Source organism: Taurulus bubalis (assembly GCF_910589615.1).
Source record: "Taurulus bubalis genome assembly, chromosome: 1".
NCBI lineage: Eukaryota > Metazoa > Chordata > Actinopteri > Perciformes > Cottidae > Taurulus > Taurulus bubalis.
In genome coordinates this window covers 12,727,817-12,746,646 of record NC_136589.1, presented here as the reverse complement: position 1 = coordinate 12,746,646, position 18,830 = coordinate 12,727,817, and the positions used below count along the sequence as shown (strand labels likewise).

General features: G+C 41.8%; 1 protein-coding gene across 1 annotated transcript; it reads left to right on the top strand.

The window, feature by feature from the left end:
* Window positions 1–125: 125 nt before the first annotated feature.
* On the top strand, window positions 126–12,932 carry dcaf5 (ddb1 and cul4 associated factor 5; the record flags this gene model as incomplete). Its single annotated transcript, XM_079220336.1, has 8 exons — window positions 126–252; window positions 835–871; window positions 1,002–1,141; window positions 2,848–2,977; window positions 5,441–5,654; window positions 8,239–8,305; window positions 9,183–9,310; window positions 11,670–12,932. The coding sequence occupies exons 1-8, from the start codon at window positions 141–143 to the stop codon at window positions 12,930–12,932; spliced, it is 2,091 nt and encodes a 696-aa protein (XP_079076462.1). The 5' UTR covers window positions 126–140.
* Between the last annotated feature and the right edge of the window lie 5,898 nt (window positions 12,933–18,830).

Below are 18,830 nucleotides of genomic sequence, written 5' to 3'. Positions count from 1 at the left end.
AGCAAACCGTGACGGGGTCATAGCTAAGTCGACACATTTGGAAACTGCTGCTCTGGACTATAATGTGCATGTTTGTAAATTGGCGTTGTCAATCTGTCTCGTATTCAGGAGGAGATGACCGCAGGGTGCTCCTGTGGCACATGGAACAAGCCATCCATTCTCGGTCCAAGCCTTTGAAACTGAAGGGCGAGCACCTGTCCAACATCTTCTGCCTGGCCTTTGACAGCACCAACAAAAAGGTCTTCTCTGGCGGTAAGAGCAAAACTTGCACAACAACAAAGGTTTATTCCTCATCCTTGCCCTTTGACCTGTGCAGGTGTTTTTGTGGCTTGTCACTTATTGGTTAAAGGTAGATCTGATATGAAATGAGAAACCTTCGATGGTTTGCATCTCGGGGGATGCAGCTTTTGAATGCAACAAAGTGAATTCACTTATAATTAAAAATCAAGTGAAATAAATGTAAAAAAATACACTTGAATAAAAATGGAACAAGAAAGAAACCGTAATATTTTTTACATCATCAGAAAGCAGAAGATTCTATCAGGTAAACATTTTAAATGGCTAATTTGATGTGTATTTAATTGTTTGCAAATGTTGTAGATACTTTATTGCACATTAATGTCACATTAATGGGAAAATCTAAATGAGTTGCAAAGTAATTCTCTATTGGAGTCATACTGCTCACTGTGAATCCGTCATGCAAATCACTCGAGAGGAAAGAATATAATAATGGTATATCAAGATTTAGTTGATGGAGCATTTAAAGCCCAAGTGGTTTTGCATTTTTTTGTATTATCACTTTGTAAACCGTGTGTCTGTTTTGTTGTTTTACAGGAAATGATGAGCAGGTGATTCTTCACGATGTGGAGAGGTGAGTAAAATACCACGGATGATACTCACTACCGTAGCATTGAAACGTTTTGATACACTCAAAGCATTAGACATTTTGTGTGTTTACACTCTCAAAACAATTGACGTTTGGATGATTGTTGTTCCTACAGAAGAGAGACTCTGAACGTGTTCCTGCACATCGACGCCGTGTACAGTTTGTCTGTCAGTCCGGTCAATGACAACGTGTTTGCCAGCTCGTCCGACGACGGACGCGTTCTTATCTGGGACACCCGCGAGCCGCCGAGTACAGGTAAGTGGAGGAGGCACGTGTGCGCCTGTGACTAACCAGTAGCCATTTGATATTGTGATGCTATATTTCATGCTCAGGACTACAAGGCATGTAGGATTAAACCCCTTTGCAAAAGATGAGTCCGATAACTTCTTGGATATGATTTCTCATAGTCTGAAATCATATACTGCTGTTGTGTGAGGCTTACAGTGGAATAAAAAGTGGTTGTATAGGCAAATTGTGTTGCCTCAGCCTCCTAAATTTCCTGCACTGGAGGATAAAGGAATCGGATCGATTAAAACACTGTGGATCAAGTGTGTAAATTTAGCTTAATTGCATAAAAATGAACCTCTCTAGTAATCTTAGTGATGGTAAAATACACAAACACTCTTATCTAAAGGGTTCTCAAACTTGTTGTCTCCTTACAGGGAGATTTCTTTGCCAAAGACCCCCTAATAATCGTAACACTGATTAAGCTATGCTTACTACCATTTACGCACATAGATAGTATTTTGAACTTTCCAACCTAAATGCTTTTGACCTGTTTGAAAGTGAATACGAGACAAATTTGAATCATGTTCAGATAAAATGAGACAATCCTTTATTTCCACCGTAGTGGGGAAGTTTAGAATGTCATTGAATGTTAATGCCACTTATATACATGATGATTTTACTCAAAATGCATCTGGACTCAACTTGGCAGCACTTCTAGCCTAGATTTCAAGTAATTGATCTATCAGAAAATGAACGGTAGCAAGTCTGCCACTGTTCTAATAAATCCAGATGTTATGTTTAAACTTCCCACTCTCAAGCTGACTTTTAGTTGGTGCTTTATCTTTAACATAATTAACTCATTGCTGTGTTTCACAATCTACTGGAGTTTCTATCTGCCCAAAGCTAACGTGGGTGCGAGCAATTGACACAATATGTTTGTTTTTATTGGTGCAAATGACGGCCATCTGTAGATTTTATAATTTATAGCTAATTATTTTGTTGACCCCCCTGTCAGTGCCCCATACCCCACTTAGAAAATCCCTGCTCTAACGTGTCTTCTCTGATGTTGTTCTGGTTGTAAATAAGCTCTCCATGTGCAGTCACACGGTGTATTTTAAGGGACACTGTTGGACTGAAAAGGGTGCAAAGTGCCTCATGATGGGACTTAGTATGACCTGTTAACTTTAAAAAAATGCAGTGGATCGTCTTGCATGACGTCCACATCCTTCTATTTTTGAAGCCGTCCTTGTGACCGAGTGGGCCTAATAATACATTAAGCAGTAATCAGTATTCCATGTCTGCCGGCAGGCTTTTCATGTCGTTCTGTTGCGACACTCACAAAGATAAACGAGACTAAGCGCCCATGATCTCATCTCTGTGAGGTTCCACTTGTGGCTTGGCATGTACAGTAATGGCCATCATGTTCATCATCGTAGTTTGGTGTGTTTGTAGACTAACGTTTCCTAATTAGCACCAAAAACAAAGCACAGCTGAGGCTGATAAGAATGTCATTAGTTTTGTCATTCAGTGATGGATGAAAGGTCACCGGATCCCCAAAGTCATTAGGAAACATCCTCTGGACTCCTCGAATGTCAGTAAAAAAATAAGCTTCTGCCAAGATTTCAGTGAATCGATAGTGACACCCCGAGAGCCGTAGCTAAAAAACAATCACAGAAATGTTAATAATCATGTAATAATAATTAATCTCATCTATCCCTCATCTCTTCCCGCAGAGCCATTCTGCTTGGCCAGCTACCCATCGGCCTTCCACAGTGTGATGTTCAACCCGGTGGAGCCCAGGCTGATCGCCACAGCCAACTCCAAGGAGGGAGTCGGATTATGGGACATTCGCAAGCCACGCAGGTTGGACTTCTTCTAGTTTTCTATCTCTTGACCCAGTTTTCAAGAGAAGCTTTAATGGTGCTTCTCTGCGAGGAAATCAAAGATCTCCTCACTTTAGTAGTTTGGGACGTTGCAAAAAATATATATATATTTTTGTGAATTCAGGCACATTGTTATTGACTTTTGATGTAATTTGTCATCAAGACTGTATTTAATCAATTTCACTGTATATATTCATGGTAATTTCAAATCATGTCGTGTGTGATTGTAAACAGTTTGAATCAAACACATTTAAAGTCCTCATCTGCTCTTGCGATGGATGGGTTTCCCGCTCGTGTCCACCAGGGGGCGGTGTTGTCTCACTGTTAAACTAATCGCTACTGGTCCTCTGCCAACTACACAACAGCCTTGCAGCAAAAAATATAATGTTTTTTCCCCCCAGTGAAATGACTGAAAAAACACTTTGGCTGAGTGTGTGTTTACACATACTCCGGTGTGGTTTAGGTTCTGTTTACTAGCACACAAATGACAGCGCGTTCAGTAAAAGTCAGCACTGAGTAATTTCTCTTCCTCCACTGTTCGCTCTGCCTCTGTGTGTACATGTTTACAGTTATTATTTAGAAAGTCCCTCAATTTACTATTACGTTTTTTTGCTTTTATTTTGTTCATTGGGATTTTATTATAAATTTTCCATGACAGACAAACGGCAAAAGAAAGACAGCAAGACAATACAACAGGCATAATAATCCCTCACCTTTTGGCGAAATTCGCCGTTTTGAAACCAAAATAGGTGACCTACGTGGATCGTGTAGATCCGAAGAGTTTTTGTTTTAGGGAGGAGGGGGTGGGGGGTCAACTGTCCGCCGTTTCTGAGATTGGAGTGGGACACGGAAAAAAAACTGAGGTCGTGATCATCTTCGCAATAGAAGATCTTTGACTGTCGAGTCTTGGCCAATCAGCGTTAAGATGTCTACAGCGGCTTCATTCCCCTCCCACCAGTTTTTTAATGGCAAGCTAGTCAGCTAGCTAACGTTGTTGGAGAGACAGCGAGTGAGATTACTGGCAGCTGAGAGTCCGTGGCAGCGTGTGGCGTCAGACAGGAGAGAAAAGGGCAAGGCTGAGACATGTGGCAAAACAGCAAAAGCGGGCGATGGAGACACTGGTGGTTGAGGCAAAGAAGAAAAAATAATCTGGTTCTGAGAGTATTACGAACTGTAAATTGTTATCTTTGCCAATAAAATGTATTACAATCTGAATTACATTGTATTGGCTGTCAATCATGATGGAAGAGTAGACAAGTTAAGTTACAGCATGTCCACCATGCTGTAACCATCTCTTGTGAATTAAATTTATTATAGTACGTTTTATGAGTGGTAATTCATAAAACGCATTATACATTAAGCCATTTGTGGTGCCCTTACCATATTGTGCCTCATATACTGTACATGTTAGACCCAGTGACAGGCTGGCATGAAATGGCTTGCATAATACTTAGTAAGGAGGCCATAATAATTTTTGACTCATGCCTGAAGTTAAGTTTCTCCAGCTCTCCCCAGGTTGGCAAACAAAGCATCTCAAAATGCATCAGATTGATGCTTTAAAATATGGAATATTTACACTTCCTCTCCTTCCCCCCCTTTTTGGACTATTAAGTTTAATCATAGCTTCCAGTTAAATGACATACCCATTTCATTAATCATTATAATGTATTGTTGTTTGGCTTGGTGGTTGGCGCATAACAATAAACACAGTGCAATAGACATCGTTTTAAAAATATGAACATTTACAACAGAATAAACAAACACCAAATTAGGAGTCTGTTAAAATATGTCGTTAAAGTGTCAACTGTATATTATAGTGAAGAGAAATTGAATCGAAACCCTTTAGAAAACCAGTCGGGTTGAACGCTTCGACTCATCTTCAAATACTCAGTAATTCTCTCGTTGCTCATTGAAAGGGTGGAGATGTGATCACGTGATTTTGACGGTTTAGTAGCATCCATCATAATATTTGAGTTTCAAGTCATAAGGTAAATATCCTACTTGGCTGCTCTCAAGGAACATTTGCAAATATCAAACCTATCACTCTTCTTTTATGCCATGTGATATGTTCATTTATGGGTTTTTTTTCCCTCACTTTCCCACTTTTCCTTTTGAAAGTTTATGGTTTTCTTCCACTAGAAATATGAATTTTCTTGTTAACTGCATCTGTAGGGTCAAAAAGTCTCAATGTACAAGTTTCCAAATATGAACATGGCATTCAAACATCAAATAAATAATTACCACTCATAAAATGTATTATAATAAATTGAATTCACAATCCTTTGTGGTAATTTGTATATAATAACAAACTCAACTGTATTGGAGATTAGGGATGCTCATGTCTTCTGAAGTCTCACTTTGAGAATTTGTCAGATTTATAAAAAAATAAAGGATTATTGTTGTCTGATCCAGTCCATAATCGTCTTTCCCTCTCTTCTCTCAGCTCGTTGCTTCGTTACGGCGGTAGCATGTCCCTGCAGAGCGCCATGAGCGTTCGCTTCAATAGCACCGGCACCCAGCTGTTGGCGCTGCGGCGCCGCCTGCCGCCCGTCCTCTACGAGCTGCACTCCCGCCTGCCCAGCTTCCAGTTCGACAACCAGGGCTACTTCAACTCCTGCACCATGAAGAGCTGCTGCTTCGCTGGGGACAAAGATCAGGTGGGTCATCCGAGAGGATAGAGGCTTGGTTCATAAAGGGACACACCGTCCCACTACTTTCAGGAAAAGATATCTCGAATTTTCCATTTTATATTCATGTGCAGCCATAAAAGCAAAGTCCTGCATATGATATAATATCACTGAGTCTCGAGGGGTTTTATACATCATAACAAACAGCGGAGACGGTTTTATCTGACTTTGGTGGTTTCTTAAAATGTAAGGAGAATATTGGAAACATGTGGGACCAATCGAAATAAAAATAGAATATATTAGTTCCTTCTGTGAAATTGGGAGGAACACCAGGAGCCCCTGAACTCGGCCAACAGTCCTCCCGTTGGTCCTCCTCAGACGTGACATCACTCTGCAGCCATGTTTATTATGTTAAGATTATTCTCAGTTGTCAGTGGAGCCCATGAAGACTTAAAAAGCGGTCCCTCTCTACAAGGAGGTGGTTTAGAGGTTACCGGATCGAGTCAGGACGGCACAAGAAGGCTGCTGGTTTGGATCTGCCCACCTGCTGCCAAGCTTTTGAGCAAGGCCATTGATCTCTGATCGCTCAGCCGAGAATAAAATTCCAATGAATCTTATTGTTTGAGTGATGTAAAAACCTTTTTTAAAAACAAGAAATACTGATCCCTCAAGCACTTGAGGCACGTGCAACGTTAATGGGCTGAACAGCATATAAATGACAAATTATTATTAAAGTAAGTATTCTCATACGTATAGGTATTTAATTGTCTGACTTTAAAGATGAAAACTAGGCAATTTTATGTTTCTCCACTGATAATAATTCAAGAGTTTAACCTGTTTTGACAAAGATTACTGATGTAACCACTGATGAAGCTTTGGAGTGTAGTTATTGGGATCAGTTGGGATTTGAGAATGATAGTCGATCAATAGTCTAACTTGCTAATGTGGTGGCTGAATCCTCGGGGAGGTATAAAAATGAATGATCGTTCAAAGAGCAGTGAAACACACTTCTAAAGTATTGTTTTTATCTGCCAGCGTGTTACGAGCTCGTCGGAGGGGAAGAGAAGCAACGTTAAACCAGACGTGTGAGATAACATTTTTTATACAAGCACGTGAGGCAGACGACAAGGAAAAAAGGCCGGTGGGTTTCTGTTTAACATCAAAAACCACAACGTGACAGGCCGCGATAAAAAAAGATTTGAGCGGGTGAGTTTGCTTGTTTAAACTACGAGCTTTATCACACCGCAACAGTTTGCAGACACTTTCTCATATAGACCCAGAACCACAGACGGCAGAGGATTTTCTCAGATTGATGTGAAAGCAGAGGCGCAGAGTGGCAACGAACCACACAGAAACGATGCAAAGGTGAAAGGGAGGGAGTTGTGGGTGTAACATTCCTGCTTGACGTGTCCTCTGGGAACCTGAGGCAGAGCACACAGGTGTAGTGTTCTCGCGTGCCCCGGAGCTACAATCATATGAGTAACAATCGTATGATTCTTCATCACAAAGACATGGAGGATTGCTATTTCTCCCCCCCTCCCAAAAAAAAAGTTTAAACCCGCCGAGACCAAAAGAATGTTTACAGAAAAGGAAATTGAAGACATTTGTTTCAATCGTTGGCAGACAAAAACGGCACAAAATTATTCAAAACTCGTCAGAAGTCCTGCAGTACGTGACGAGGCCTTTTAAAACAAATAAAAAGTGTTTCGACAAAAATGTGCATCCAGATGGTAAAATATGGCTCGACAGACACTTCAATTACATATAAATGTGCTTGATGAGAGAAGAAGAGAGTAGAGTGTAAATAAAAGGAGGCAAGAAAGGAGGAAAACATTCTGGTCCTTCACGTTCTGCAGCTAAATATTTGTATGTGGATGCTTTTGAAGTCCCGTTTATAACCAACATCCAGCCAAATGCTCGTATATTGACGAGTGAAGCCGAGCTCGGACTGCAATAGACTTTCTATCGCGGTGGACACTGCTCTGACTCATGAGGCTCCTGCCGGGACAATCATGGTTCTCAAGCACAGTTTTTGGGGCTGTGGCTGGGAGGATCGTTTAACAGCCATGCTTTCATAAATTCACGAAGAACTTTCATCCAAATCTGAAAAAGGTTCTTCAAGGAACCCGTTCTTCAGAAGCACACGATTCTGGGTAGAACCGCAGACGTTCAGGAGGAACCTTTTGGGAAGCCTTATTTCTCAGTGTACTGTAGTAATGTTAGCCAAGACAGCCAGACTCTGTAGCCACCTGGTACCTCTATCAAAAGTCAGCTTCTATCGTTCCTCCTCTACGGTCGCTTTAAGACGTTACGTATTGTAGACTTCACACATCTCCCCCACTGGCTCTGTCAAAACGTACCTTAAGCGACAGCTTTAAGTGGAACCATCTGTTTACAAAGTCTAATAAAGTGTGTGTGTGTGTGTGTGTGTGTGTGTGTGTGTGTGTGTGTGTGTGTGTGTGTGTGTATCTGTGTATCTCTATCTCCTGAATGCATTAAGACTTGATGCACTTGTGTGTGTGCACGCGAAAATGATTTCCTCTGCTCTGATGGAGAGTTTTGTCATAAGCAATGGAGCAGACTTAACTCTCTAAACATCCCTCTGTCCCCTCAGTACATCTTGTCTGGGTCAGACGACTTCAACCTCTACATGTGGAAGATCCCAAAGGACCCGGAAGCAGGTGAGTTTTTGACTCCGTCTGCACACGTATGTGGATGTATTCTGATGTGTGGGCCTTGATGTCTGCGTCTCCGCGTGATAAAAGATTGACTGGTCTAGTTTCCATTGTGAGATTGTTACATTTCTTCTGTTCTGTATTTTTGTTTTCTTTTGTGTTTTTGTTTGTTTAAGTTCACACTGTGAGGAAATCAGGGTTTGTAAACAAAACGTACAAGTAGCGTGTTTTAATGACAACGTTTTGGTGACTTCTGCAAGGTCAAAGCTCTGTGGCGTCAGTCAGGGAGAGCAAAACAAACCTGCTTGACCTCAAGTCTGTATATTTCTCTTTTCCGTTGAGCTTCAGCCCAGACTGGGATTTGACCTCGGTTCATTTGGTCAGAATGTACTTTCCTGACTGAAGTAACTGTCGGATATATTAAATCAACCTTTTGTTTTTGTTGTATTCTTAGTCCGGTATGATTTCTTGCTTGTTTCAAACGGCATCAACTGGTTCTTGTACTTGCTCCACATCGGCTCACGGGATTCGCGCCTGAAACCAAATTTCTCTGGGAAGAAAATCCCAAAAATGCAACAATCCAGGAATGTGGCCGTTTGTAGCTCTGCAGCACACCACCTGACACATTTATGGATTTTATTTTCCCCGGAGTTACTCACACTGAAAATATGTGCACTGGGGCTATTTGGTGTCAGACTAATGGCACATTATGAGGATTACATTTCTGCTGTGTTGCTATGAAGCCGGTTGAATAATCCTCTTTGCGTGGCTGCTGTTTCTTTGAATGAAACCTGGTCAAGGACTTCTATCTGTGACTCTGAGCTCATGTGTTTTGTCTGTTACTATCACATCAAACTAACCCGCAACGTGTTCTTCCTTCAAGGAGGCGCTGGTCGAGTGGTAAACGGAGCATTCATGGTCCTGAAGGGTCACCGCTCCATAGTGAACCAGGTCCGCTTCAACCCTCACACCTACATGATCTGCTCCTCGGGCGTGGAGAAAGTCATCAAGGTTAGTGAAGGAATATCTTTGCTGTGTTTTTAGGAAAGAAGGTTTGGACAGCTTCTTTTTTTTCTAGGCCTAAAGGTCAGTTTCAGAATTTAATCTTCTATCCACTTGAGGTTTGTGCCGACTGGTGTTCGGATCGTATATATCGTCAATTAATTGAGCGTAACATTGCGAATGAAGAGTATTTTACATCCATCAACCTGTTTATCGTTCCTTTTTTTCCAATACCCTGCAGCTCTATTCTCCTCATGCTTGCTCACCAAAACTCAAAAAGGAATACTTGATATTATGGATATGATTCGGATTGTGATATTAAAGATAAGATAATAAAGAAACCACAATTTATAATAATGATATATGGAACATGGAGCCGTGATATTGGCGCACCAAGGACAGAAACACCACATTTGAAAGGAGACGTATTATGCTCCTTTTTTAGGTTCAAACTTGTATATTTGGTGTTTACTAGAATATGTTTATATACTTTAATAATCAAAAAACACATTAGCTTTCACACAGTCTGAATACACCTGTATTCACACTCTGCGCCTACTTTTCCAAAAGTAGTTCCCAAGCTGTGGGCGGTATATTCTAATGATCCTGCATGTGATACAGGAAGAGGAGCCACATCTCAAGGAATCAGACTGGGTTGTCTTTATTTTACAGTTTGTGGCCACGACAGACACCCAATGTATGTGCACAAGCAATATGTCGCCTTTTAAAAAGGAGCTGTTGATTTGAATAGTGGATATATATTTTTTTAAATATATTTAAAAAACATTTTCATTCTTTTATAAATCGTTTCTTCGGCACCACATCATGAAAATAAAAAAATGATCGCCAAACCTTAATGCACTGCGAATGCGATGTCAGGATGATGCAGTGCTTGGAGAAATAGTTCTGTGAGTGGACCGACTATATTTGAGTCTTTGTCCTCAGTCGGACGTGCCCTGAAGTGAGACATTGATCTCCAGTGACACGACACAGTAACTGACTCAGCTGCAGCGAGGAATGAAAAAAAAGATGGATTTCCCCCCATTATTGACTGTCGTCTGTAACGGATGACGTTGGGCGGTGTTAAAAAAAACTGGGTCATGGGAAGATATGAGTGGTTCCTCAGATTCAGTGTTTCTGAAACCAGGCCAGGCTGATATACTACCAGGCTTTCAGAAGTCCCGGTGGCAGCATCAAATTATAAGTTAATCAAGTATTATTGCTAACGCCGCTACTGAAGCAGAACAGGCTGCAACATCGGTTTTATTTTGTAGTTAGTTAAATAATTAAAGACATTTATTTTGATCTGTTGACTTCCTTGACAAAAATCTGCCATTTAAAAAGAAAAACACTTTCCACAAGATGAAGATTGTACGCAGTTGGAACAGCTGCTCTCCTGCTCTCCTGTATTTTAAGTCTTATCTTTATGAGTCACTGTCTTGTCCTGCTGCTGACCTTTTATGAAATTGAACAGGCAGCAGGTGAAGGTGCCTGAATGTCTCACTGTTTTTTGACTGACTCAGTCAAACTTCATCAGTTCGTTGTTTTGCTCGCGCTCATAGAAACAGAACACGTTGAGTAACCTTTACTTGTTGTTTTTAATGTTCTCTAGCTGAAAATGAGTGCAAGGATAATAATACTGTTTTAATGTGTAATTAGGAAAACCCCAAACCATGGTTACAGTCACGAATGTTGCCCAAACAATCACAAAATGCCCAAAACTATTTTATACTTTCCATGTCAAATAAAAAGCCTCCAGTAGTGGACACATGATTAATGAATCAACACAACCAGCCGGATGTGTGTCACGGGTATCGTATCGTCATCCTGTCACGTCGATAATGATATATTATATTCATTTTGTTACATTTGTCAGCAGGCAACTGGCTTTTCTACTTTTTTTCCAAAGATAATGTGAAATCTACATGTTGTGAATGCCCTCTCATTCTCGCCCCGTCCCACTGAGACCTTTATGAGGTTAATGTTATCAAAAAATGCAGTTTCTTACTTAATTTACATAATTTTAAATGTGTCCTTGCCAACGGTCTGAATGTCCTTGTCGTAGAAGGTGAAACTGTCCACACAAAAGCATTTGCAGAAGGGGTAAAAAAAGATTCAGCTTCTTCTTTGTCTGTACAGTAACACAATCACTGTGTGTTGTACATTTTGCTGTCCAGAGTGAAAGGCGATTCAGGTCCAGGTGTTCTGTAAAAAAGGATATCCATAACGGAGAATCTGTCAAACTGAACTGGGCGTCTTTTCTTCACTTCTTCTCCGTCCATTTTTCATCCGTCCAATTCTAAATCGGTCTTTTTGTCCTTTTTGTCTACACCCTCTCCTTCTGTCATTGTTTCTCCCTCCGTCTCAGATGTGGAGTCCCTACCAGCAGCCCGAGAGTCTCGGTGACCTGGAAGGCCGCGTGGAGGACAAGTCCCGCAGCCTCTACACCCACGAGGAGTACATCAGCCTGGTGCTCAACAGCGGCAGCGGCCTGTCCCACGACTACGTCAGCCAGTCCATCCAGGAGGACCCGCGCATGATGGCTTTCTTTGACTCGCTGGTGCGTCGAGAGATCGAGGGCTGGAGCTCCGACTCTGACAGCGACCTGAGCGAGGAGGCCATCATGCAGCTCCACGCTCGGGGGCGCCGCACCACAAGGCCCATGGCAACGCCTCCCGTCGCTGTCGCTGCTGTTACTCATCACAGCGACTCCGATAACTCGTCCTCCTCCTCCCTGGCCGGACCCGATGCCTCGGGGGGAGAAGAGCAAGCAGAGCCGGAGGTGGAGGAGCGGCCGAGGAGACGGAGCAGGCTTCAGCGGCACCAGTCCGGCTTCCTCGTGAACGAGGACTCGGACTCCAGCGAGTTTTGGCTCGACCCCATGCCGCGGCCTCGCTCCCCGAGCCCCAGAGACAACTCCACGCTGTCCAGCCCCGCCTCCTCTCCTTCGCTTCCCGTCGGAGCGTCCAGCTCCTCCACGTCCACCTCCAGCTCCAGCAGCGACGACGAGGAGCGGCGCAGCGCGGTGAGGCGGCGCAACGTGGTGAGGCGGCGGCGCGTGCACGTCGTCTCGAGAGCCGGGGATCGACCCGAGTCTGTCCAGACTCTGTTTTCAGCCATGGACTCCTGCAGTTACCCATCGATATTAATCGATGACCTGTCTTCCTCCTCGTCCGCTGAGGTACAAAACTCCCTCAAGCCCGTCGGAGATGAGGAAAAATGTCTCAGCCCTTCTGACTTTGTGTGTCTGAGCCCCGTCATGTCCCCCGAGAGCCAAGAGGAGAGACATCTGGCCGCGTCTCATCGGTCTCTGGATGGACGCAGAACTGAAGAAATCGCCGGCAGCTCTGACAGCGGCGAGGCTTGCAGCAGCTCGGTGGCTTTAGACAGTAACTCTCCAAACCGACACAGCCCTGGAGTCAACGGGCGACACCGGACTGTAGCACCCTACGTGAGAGAGAACCTCTATGTCTCCTCCGATTCGGAGGGAGAGACTGGCGTCACACCTGAAGACACCAGGCCGCAGAGAGGAAAAGGCCTGGCAATGAGCGCCCTGAAACGGACTCACGTGGGATCAGAGGAGGGAGATTCAGGCTCCTCCCCCTCAGAAAAGAAGTTAAAAATATTATGAGACAGCTTTCTCATCTCGGAAAGAAATCATTTGTTAACAGACATAATTTAGTAAGTGTTTTTTTTTTTTATGGGTTTTTATAGCGCAGCCTTTTCATTTTGCGTCTTGTAGTCATGTGACATGTCACATGGACTCGTGCTGATTACGAGCAGAAGACTGAAGGAACCGAAAGTGTGGTCAGTTTTTGTTTTCCGAAACAAATTAATCAGACGATGTCATCGTTCTTTTGGTCAAACCAAAGATGACAATAAAAGATGGAACTAGAAAACGCAAGCTAAATATTGTTGATAACAATGTTAAATAGTTTTAAGTGAAACACATTTATTTTCATGCGGCATTCATGTTTCTTTCTCATGCTCTGGTTGTAGAAAGCTCCACTTAGGATTTGGAGATCCTCCAACCGTAACAACAACAAAAAGGTCTTATGGAGGACAAAAGCTTTGCAGCATCTTAATTTTCACCCTGAGCGTGAATCTGATTGGCTTATTCTTTTTATTTGTAAGTGATTTTTGACTGAGACTGCTTCAGGGTGTCTAAAGAATTGAGTGTGAAATCTTAAGGAGTACCGTTTGTTTAAGCTGTGCATTGAAATGATGCTTTCAGTGTCTCCACCGATTGTTTTTGTCTCATTATCCAGCCCCTGGGTACCATTACAAGCCGGAGCTCGCTTTTGTTTTCTTGCAATTAAAGAATAATTTGTTTCTCCAGTGACAACACCGCAACTTCTTCCCAGGCCTGCGCTGATTCACAATAGAGTTTGATCTGTGAAATATTGACTATTTCTGACACGCGTCTGTCTGAAACATTATGAAACAAGTTATTTTGCTGCAGATTTGGGTACTTCACCAGCTACTTATGACAGTTGCCACGGCAACACAGCTTCAATTTTCCTGTGAAAGAAAATGTGTTCAGCTGCCCGTGACCTCGAGCAATTGTGGCCAGAGTCGAATATTTTATTGACTGAACTAAAAAGCTATCTTTGCTTCCATTAAGAGAACAGTTGAATGAGGTATTATCAGTCTGCCACTCCGAATAAAACATAAACATCACTGAGAAATAATTCAGAATACAGAAATGGGGAAAATGTGTGGATTTATATTTAAAGTAAAACATTGCAGCGCCAAACAAGCTCACAAGGTCCATTTAGAAGCTGTTCTGGAGCTTTCGATCATATCCCATGATCTTTTTGCGCAATTTTCCTGGAATTATAGATGGTGGGAATTTGAGAATCTACAATCGCTGAGACTGAGCAAACTCAGTTGCTCAATCTGCTGAGAAAGATCAAGTGATATGATCGAAAGCTGCAGAGCCACTAAATGGACCTTGTTCTGTCAACTATACATGTTTAGTTCTAGGAAAAATCCTTTACTTTAAACTTGTACACTTCATGCTAAACGAGACTGGAGGATTTTCTGTAACTCCTTCTGACTTCGGCTACTTTTCCTGTTTTGTGTTTATAGTTTTCACAAGTGGTCTAAAAACTCTCAGGCTGATACAGAAATATAGGAACATTTTGTCCAAATAATTTTCAGCTGCATTGAATTTTACGACCATGACACAGCCACGATTTTAGACCTGCACAGAAAAGTCTGATCAGACGACCAAAAGAAGTTGTCAACTGATTAATTATATTTTCTGTAAATATGATCAAGCAACATATTTGTCTAAATGCTGGTTGAAAATCTTGACACAGTCAGACAAAATTCTGGTGGATACATTACAAATCCTTTATCTATTAATTTATTTATATTGCTATCCGTTAAGTAGCCAAAAGTAGTAATAATATAACATAACTAAAAGCCATTTTAAATATATTGAGTCAAAAATACTGTAATTGTCTAATTCAATACCCACTATATGCTATTTATTATTCATGTTTTATAATACGGGTAGATCAAATCAAGCATTCTGATTGGTTGAGAGTAAGTCACGGGGTGTACTTTATTCAGCAATAAAGTACTGTACAGCTTGTTTACATTTAAAGCGTTCCATATCAGTGCGCACTTAAAATAACAGGTAGATTTAAATTGTGCGACCGTTAGTTGTCATTTCAAGCTTGACAGTTACCAAACATGTTTCGTGTAAACTTTGATATTTTGGGGGGAATGACTTTTGATGAGAATGTCAGTGGTGAATAATGTATTTGTGGTCCCAGTTCCTGCTGTACAGTCGAACATTGATACGGCTCACAATCAGGAGAGCAGAGCAGATAACGCTCTAACAACACCCTTGAACAGTACATTATTGACGATACAGTAATGCCTCTCGTACTTATTGCTTAAATAGAGAACTTGACATCAGTGTCCCACTTTTGGGATTTAGTTTAGTTTAAATATCACAATGTCAAGAACCTGAAGTACATTTTCAAAGTAAAAGTAAACAAAAAAGAAAGAAAAGACATTATATTGATCATCAGGTGAATAACCATAAATGGCCGAGTGTCTTTTTATTAGATGATCTGGCCACGCCCCCTCAAGATTCCCTAACTGTGTAATGATTGTCCATTAAAACACATGATGTCATTCGGCGACGCTGGTGGGGTCCCGTTTACGGCCTGGACGACGGCCCTCTTCTGCCAGACCAAGCAGACGATCGGAAAAGATTACAAAGAAAGAAAACATACTGCATGGCATCCCGGCCTCACGAGCTGGCGGTAATCTGAGGGCAGGCAAATTCGCAGTTGAGGGTTATTGAGTTGTTTGCATGGCTCTCTTGTCTCAATAATTTCCTCTCCTTCTTAGAACTTGTCTGTGTGGCCGTCACTTATCTGCAGGAAGTAGACACCCTTCATTTAACCCCTGTGCTTCCCCCTGGGACAAGTTTTCAAATAGGGATATTGTTTGTTTTGGGCTTGTTTGCATTCGGACTGGAGTGTGCCTGCCTGTTTAATGATTGATGACAGGCTGCATATGCAGAGGTGAACAAGGGAGTCAGAGTGTTTCACAGCTTTCACATCAATCAGAAGTATAACGAGAGTTTCTTTTATATTTATTTTTTTACAAATTCCCTGAAAGAATTAAGAATATTTCACTGCCATTAACCACAATGCTGAAGCATGCTGGGTACATTAGGAGAGAACCCATTAGTGAACTTACAATGGACTTTTTAAAAATCTTTATTTATTCAGGGAAGGTTAACAACTTGTGTGTGCTCTTTTGCAGAAACACCCTCCTACATAGGTCACATTCGCGACTGAGAGGGGCCAGTACAACCACAGACCTTGAGGATTTCCACCAGAGCGAGCATGGGTTTAGTCACACGCATCATATTGGTTTGGGAGGAGACACCCTAACTTTTTTTCAGTTTCCTAAAGGCCCCCCAAAAAAACACATTTATCAAACGGCTTCTTACTTTGAGTGTTGTGAACCGACACAAACACGCTATTTTCTGCCTAAATTAGAGGAGTTTTGTTTATTTTACGAGAGATTTGTTTTTGACCTTGCTTTGGGGCTCAGTTTAGACCAAATGTTTTTTTCACTGCACCAATCAGGATTTAGCGATATTTTAATGTGACGTTAGTTGCTTTGAGTTTTAAATTCAAATTGAATGAATGCATATTTAGTTGTGAATATTTTTTTTGCATGAAAATACTTAAAAAATAAATGTTTAATTGCACTCCTACAACATCGACAGACTCACAATGGACAGTGGGGGAAAACAAAAGTATCCAAATTAATCCCAAAAAACCATATCTTTTTTTTCCTACATATTCTTCCTTTTTAAAACCCACATTACCCACAATGCAACTTGACCAACAGCTGCTAGCCTCAAATTGAGATGAGGAGCAGACTACAGAGGTCACTTCTGAGTTTACTTGTAGTGTTCAGCCCCAACCCATGCTGACTCAAGTGACATCGCTTGAGGCAATTTTTCAGATTTCAATCAGCTTCCTCTGTGGCCACAAAAGACTTAATGTCTTTTTTTTTTTTTTTTTAATTACATATTCAGTAGCACTTGTAGAAGACCTGCTGACTGACTTTTAATACCTCAAATCTGTGAAGTTTCCCTTAAATTTTGAAATCTGGTTTTCGGGGTCTTGAAAACTGGAGTTCAGTGCACTGCTGCATCATATTCGGAAAAAGAGCCAAACTCTCCTTTTAGATCGAGTCCTCACATTCTTCATCCCGTGCCTACAGTCCTTTTGGCTCAAATTGTGTTTAACCACAAACATGTACGACTCAATGGGATTATCCCGTTTGTTCTGCAGTATCCCATACATGGTTTAGCTTTAACAGCAAGGACAGCTATTTAAGAATTCCCCTCCCTACATCACTGGAATACCTTGGGAACTCGCCAGAGACCAGACAGAGCCCAGTGTACCGGCTCTTCACATGACCCGTGTGCCTCAGAAAGAAGAGTTTCTTTGCACCGCTGACTCTTCACAAGATATTCTGCTGAATAGTATTATGTTGACGTCAACGAGCTGGACCGAGTGGCGAAATCACTCCGATCTCCCCAAAACAAAACTGCCGCTCTGGAGTGTGCCAACAGAATAATTATACACATTTCAGTGGCTAATTATAATGAGTTAATTGATGCGTTTAATGAGACACCATTTGGATTGTTGAGAGGAAGAGACTCTTATCAGCCGGCCAATTAGAACTTCTGTTGCTGCTCTGTGGGTTGGACCTTGTTTTAGTTTTTTTTTTTTTAGGGCGGTTTAAATGACAGAATGGAAAAAAAAACTCATTAGCAATTTAAATACAACAATGGAGCAACAATTAAAAGCTTCTTATAGCCATGCTAGAGGCCAGGCTCTGTGTGGCAATGGGTCCACCCCTTTGGCTGCAGACTGACATATCTCAACAACTATTTCATGAATCACCACGGAGACTGTGTCCAGACATTCATGGTGTCCACACTGACTTTGGTGATCTTCTGAGTTTTCATCTGGTGCCGCCAGCAACTGTCATCTTCACCCTCAGGATGAATTGTAATAGTGTGTGATCTCTTAAAGAGGTACTCCAACATTTCAGTGTTGTGCTTCCATGTAGTTGGGAACTCGCAGACGGATTTAAAGGATTGAAGCAGCAGGGGCCGAGGTATCGTGACTTTAGTCCCTTATATAGTCAAGCCCCCAAAACACTGAATCCTACATGTAATTCCATTCAGTGGTGACTTTTATTGGCTTTCCTAAATGCCCCATTCTTTCAAACCCCACACCTCCAGCTTTCAGTTACAAATGTGAAATCTCAAGTTCAAGCCCAGTTTTAAACTTGTTGATGTCATCCGGGTTATTTTATTTTTAAAGCTTCATCAGAGCAACAGATGATGCTACTCACCTTATTTTTTTTGGCCTGAACTCTGGAAATTCCGCATAGCGTCAAAAGATGCAGACTCATTTACGGGTTTCAGGACTCATTCTTGCAGCACTCTTTTATAATAAAACCCTGGGAAAAACGAATGACATTCCCATCAACCCAATCATCGTCATGTGTGCTCTATCTAGTGCAGTGGCGGGCCGTCAGGGCCTGCTAAGCCTTCTCTGCTGGCCTAAACAGAATCAAAGTTATATCTATTTTATAATTATATATTTTTAATAATTAAAAGTTATATCTATTTTATGATGTAATTGTTTTTCACAAATACACTACATGCATTATAATTATGTTTCCCTATTAGCTTATTTTCTCATTGACCAGCTCCTGCCTTATCTGTCTGCTTCTGGCCAGCTCGCGGGTGCAGCTTGGCGCTGCTTAAGCGCTCTGCTTAAGCGCTCTGCTTAACGCTCTTGTCCAATCACATTTCACCTCTGTTTCTCTCTATGGTAGAGAAGCCGGTTAAATACATGGGGTACATCTCAAGTCTCACTTGCGTCTTTTCCTTGCATCTTAGTCCCTCCCACCAGGGATGCATAGAGAGACACAAGGAAACCAAGCGAGGAGAGAAGATGCGAAG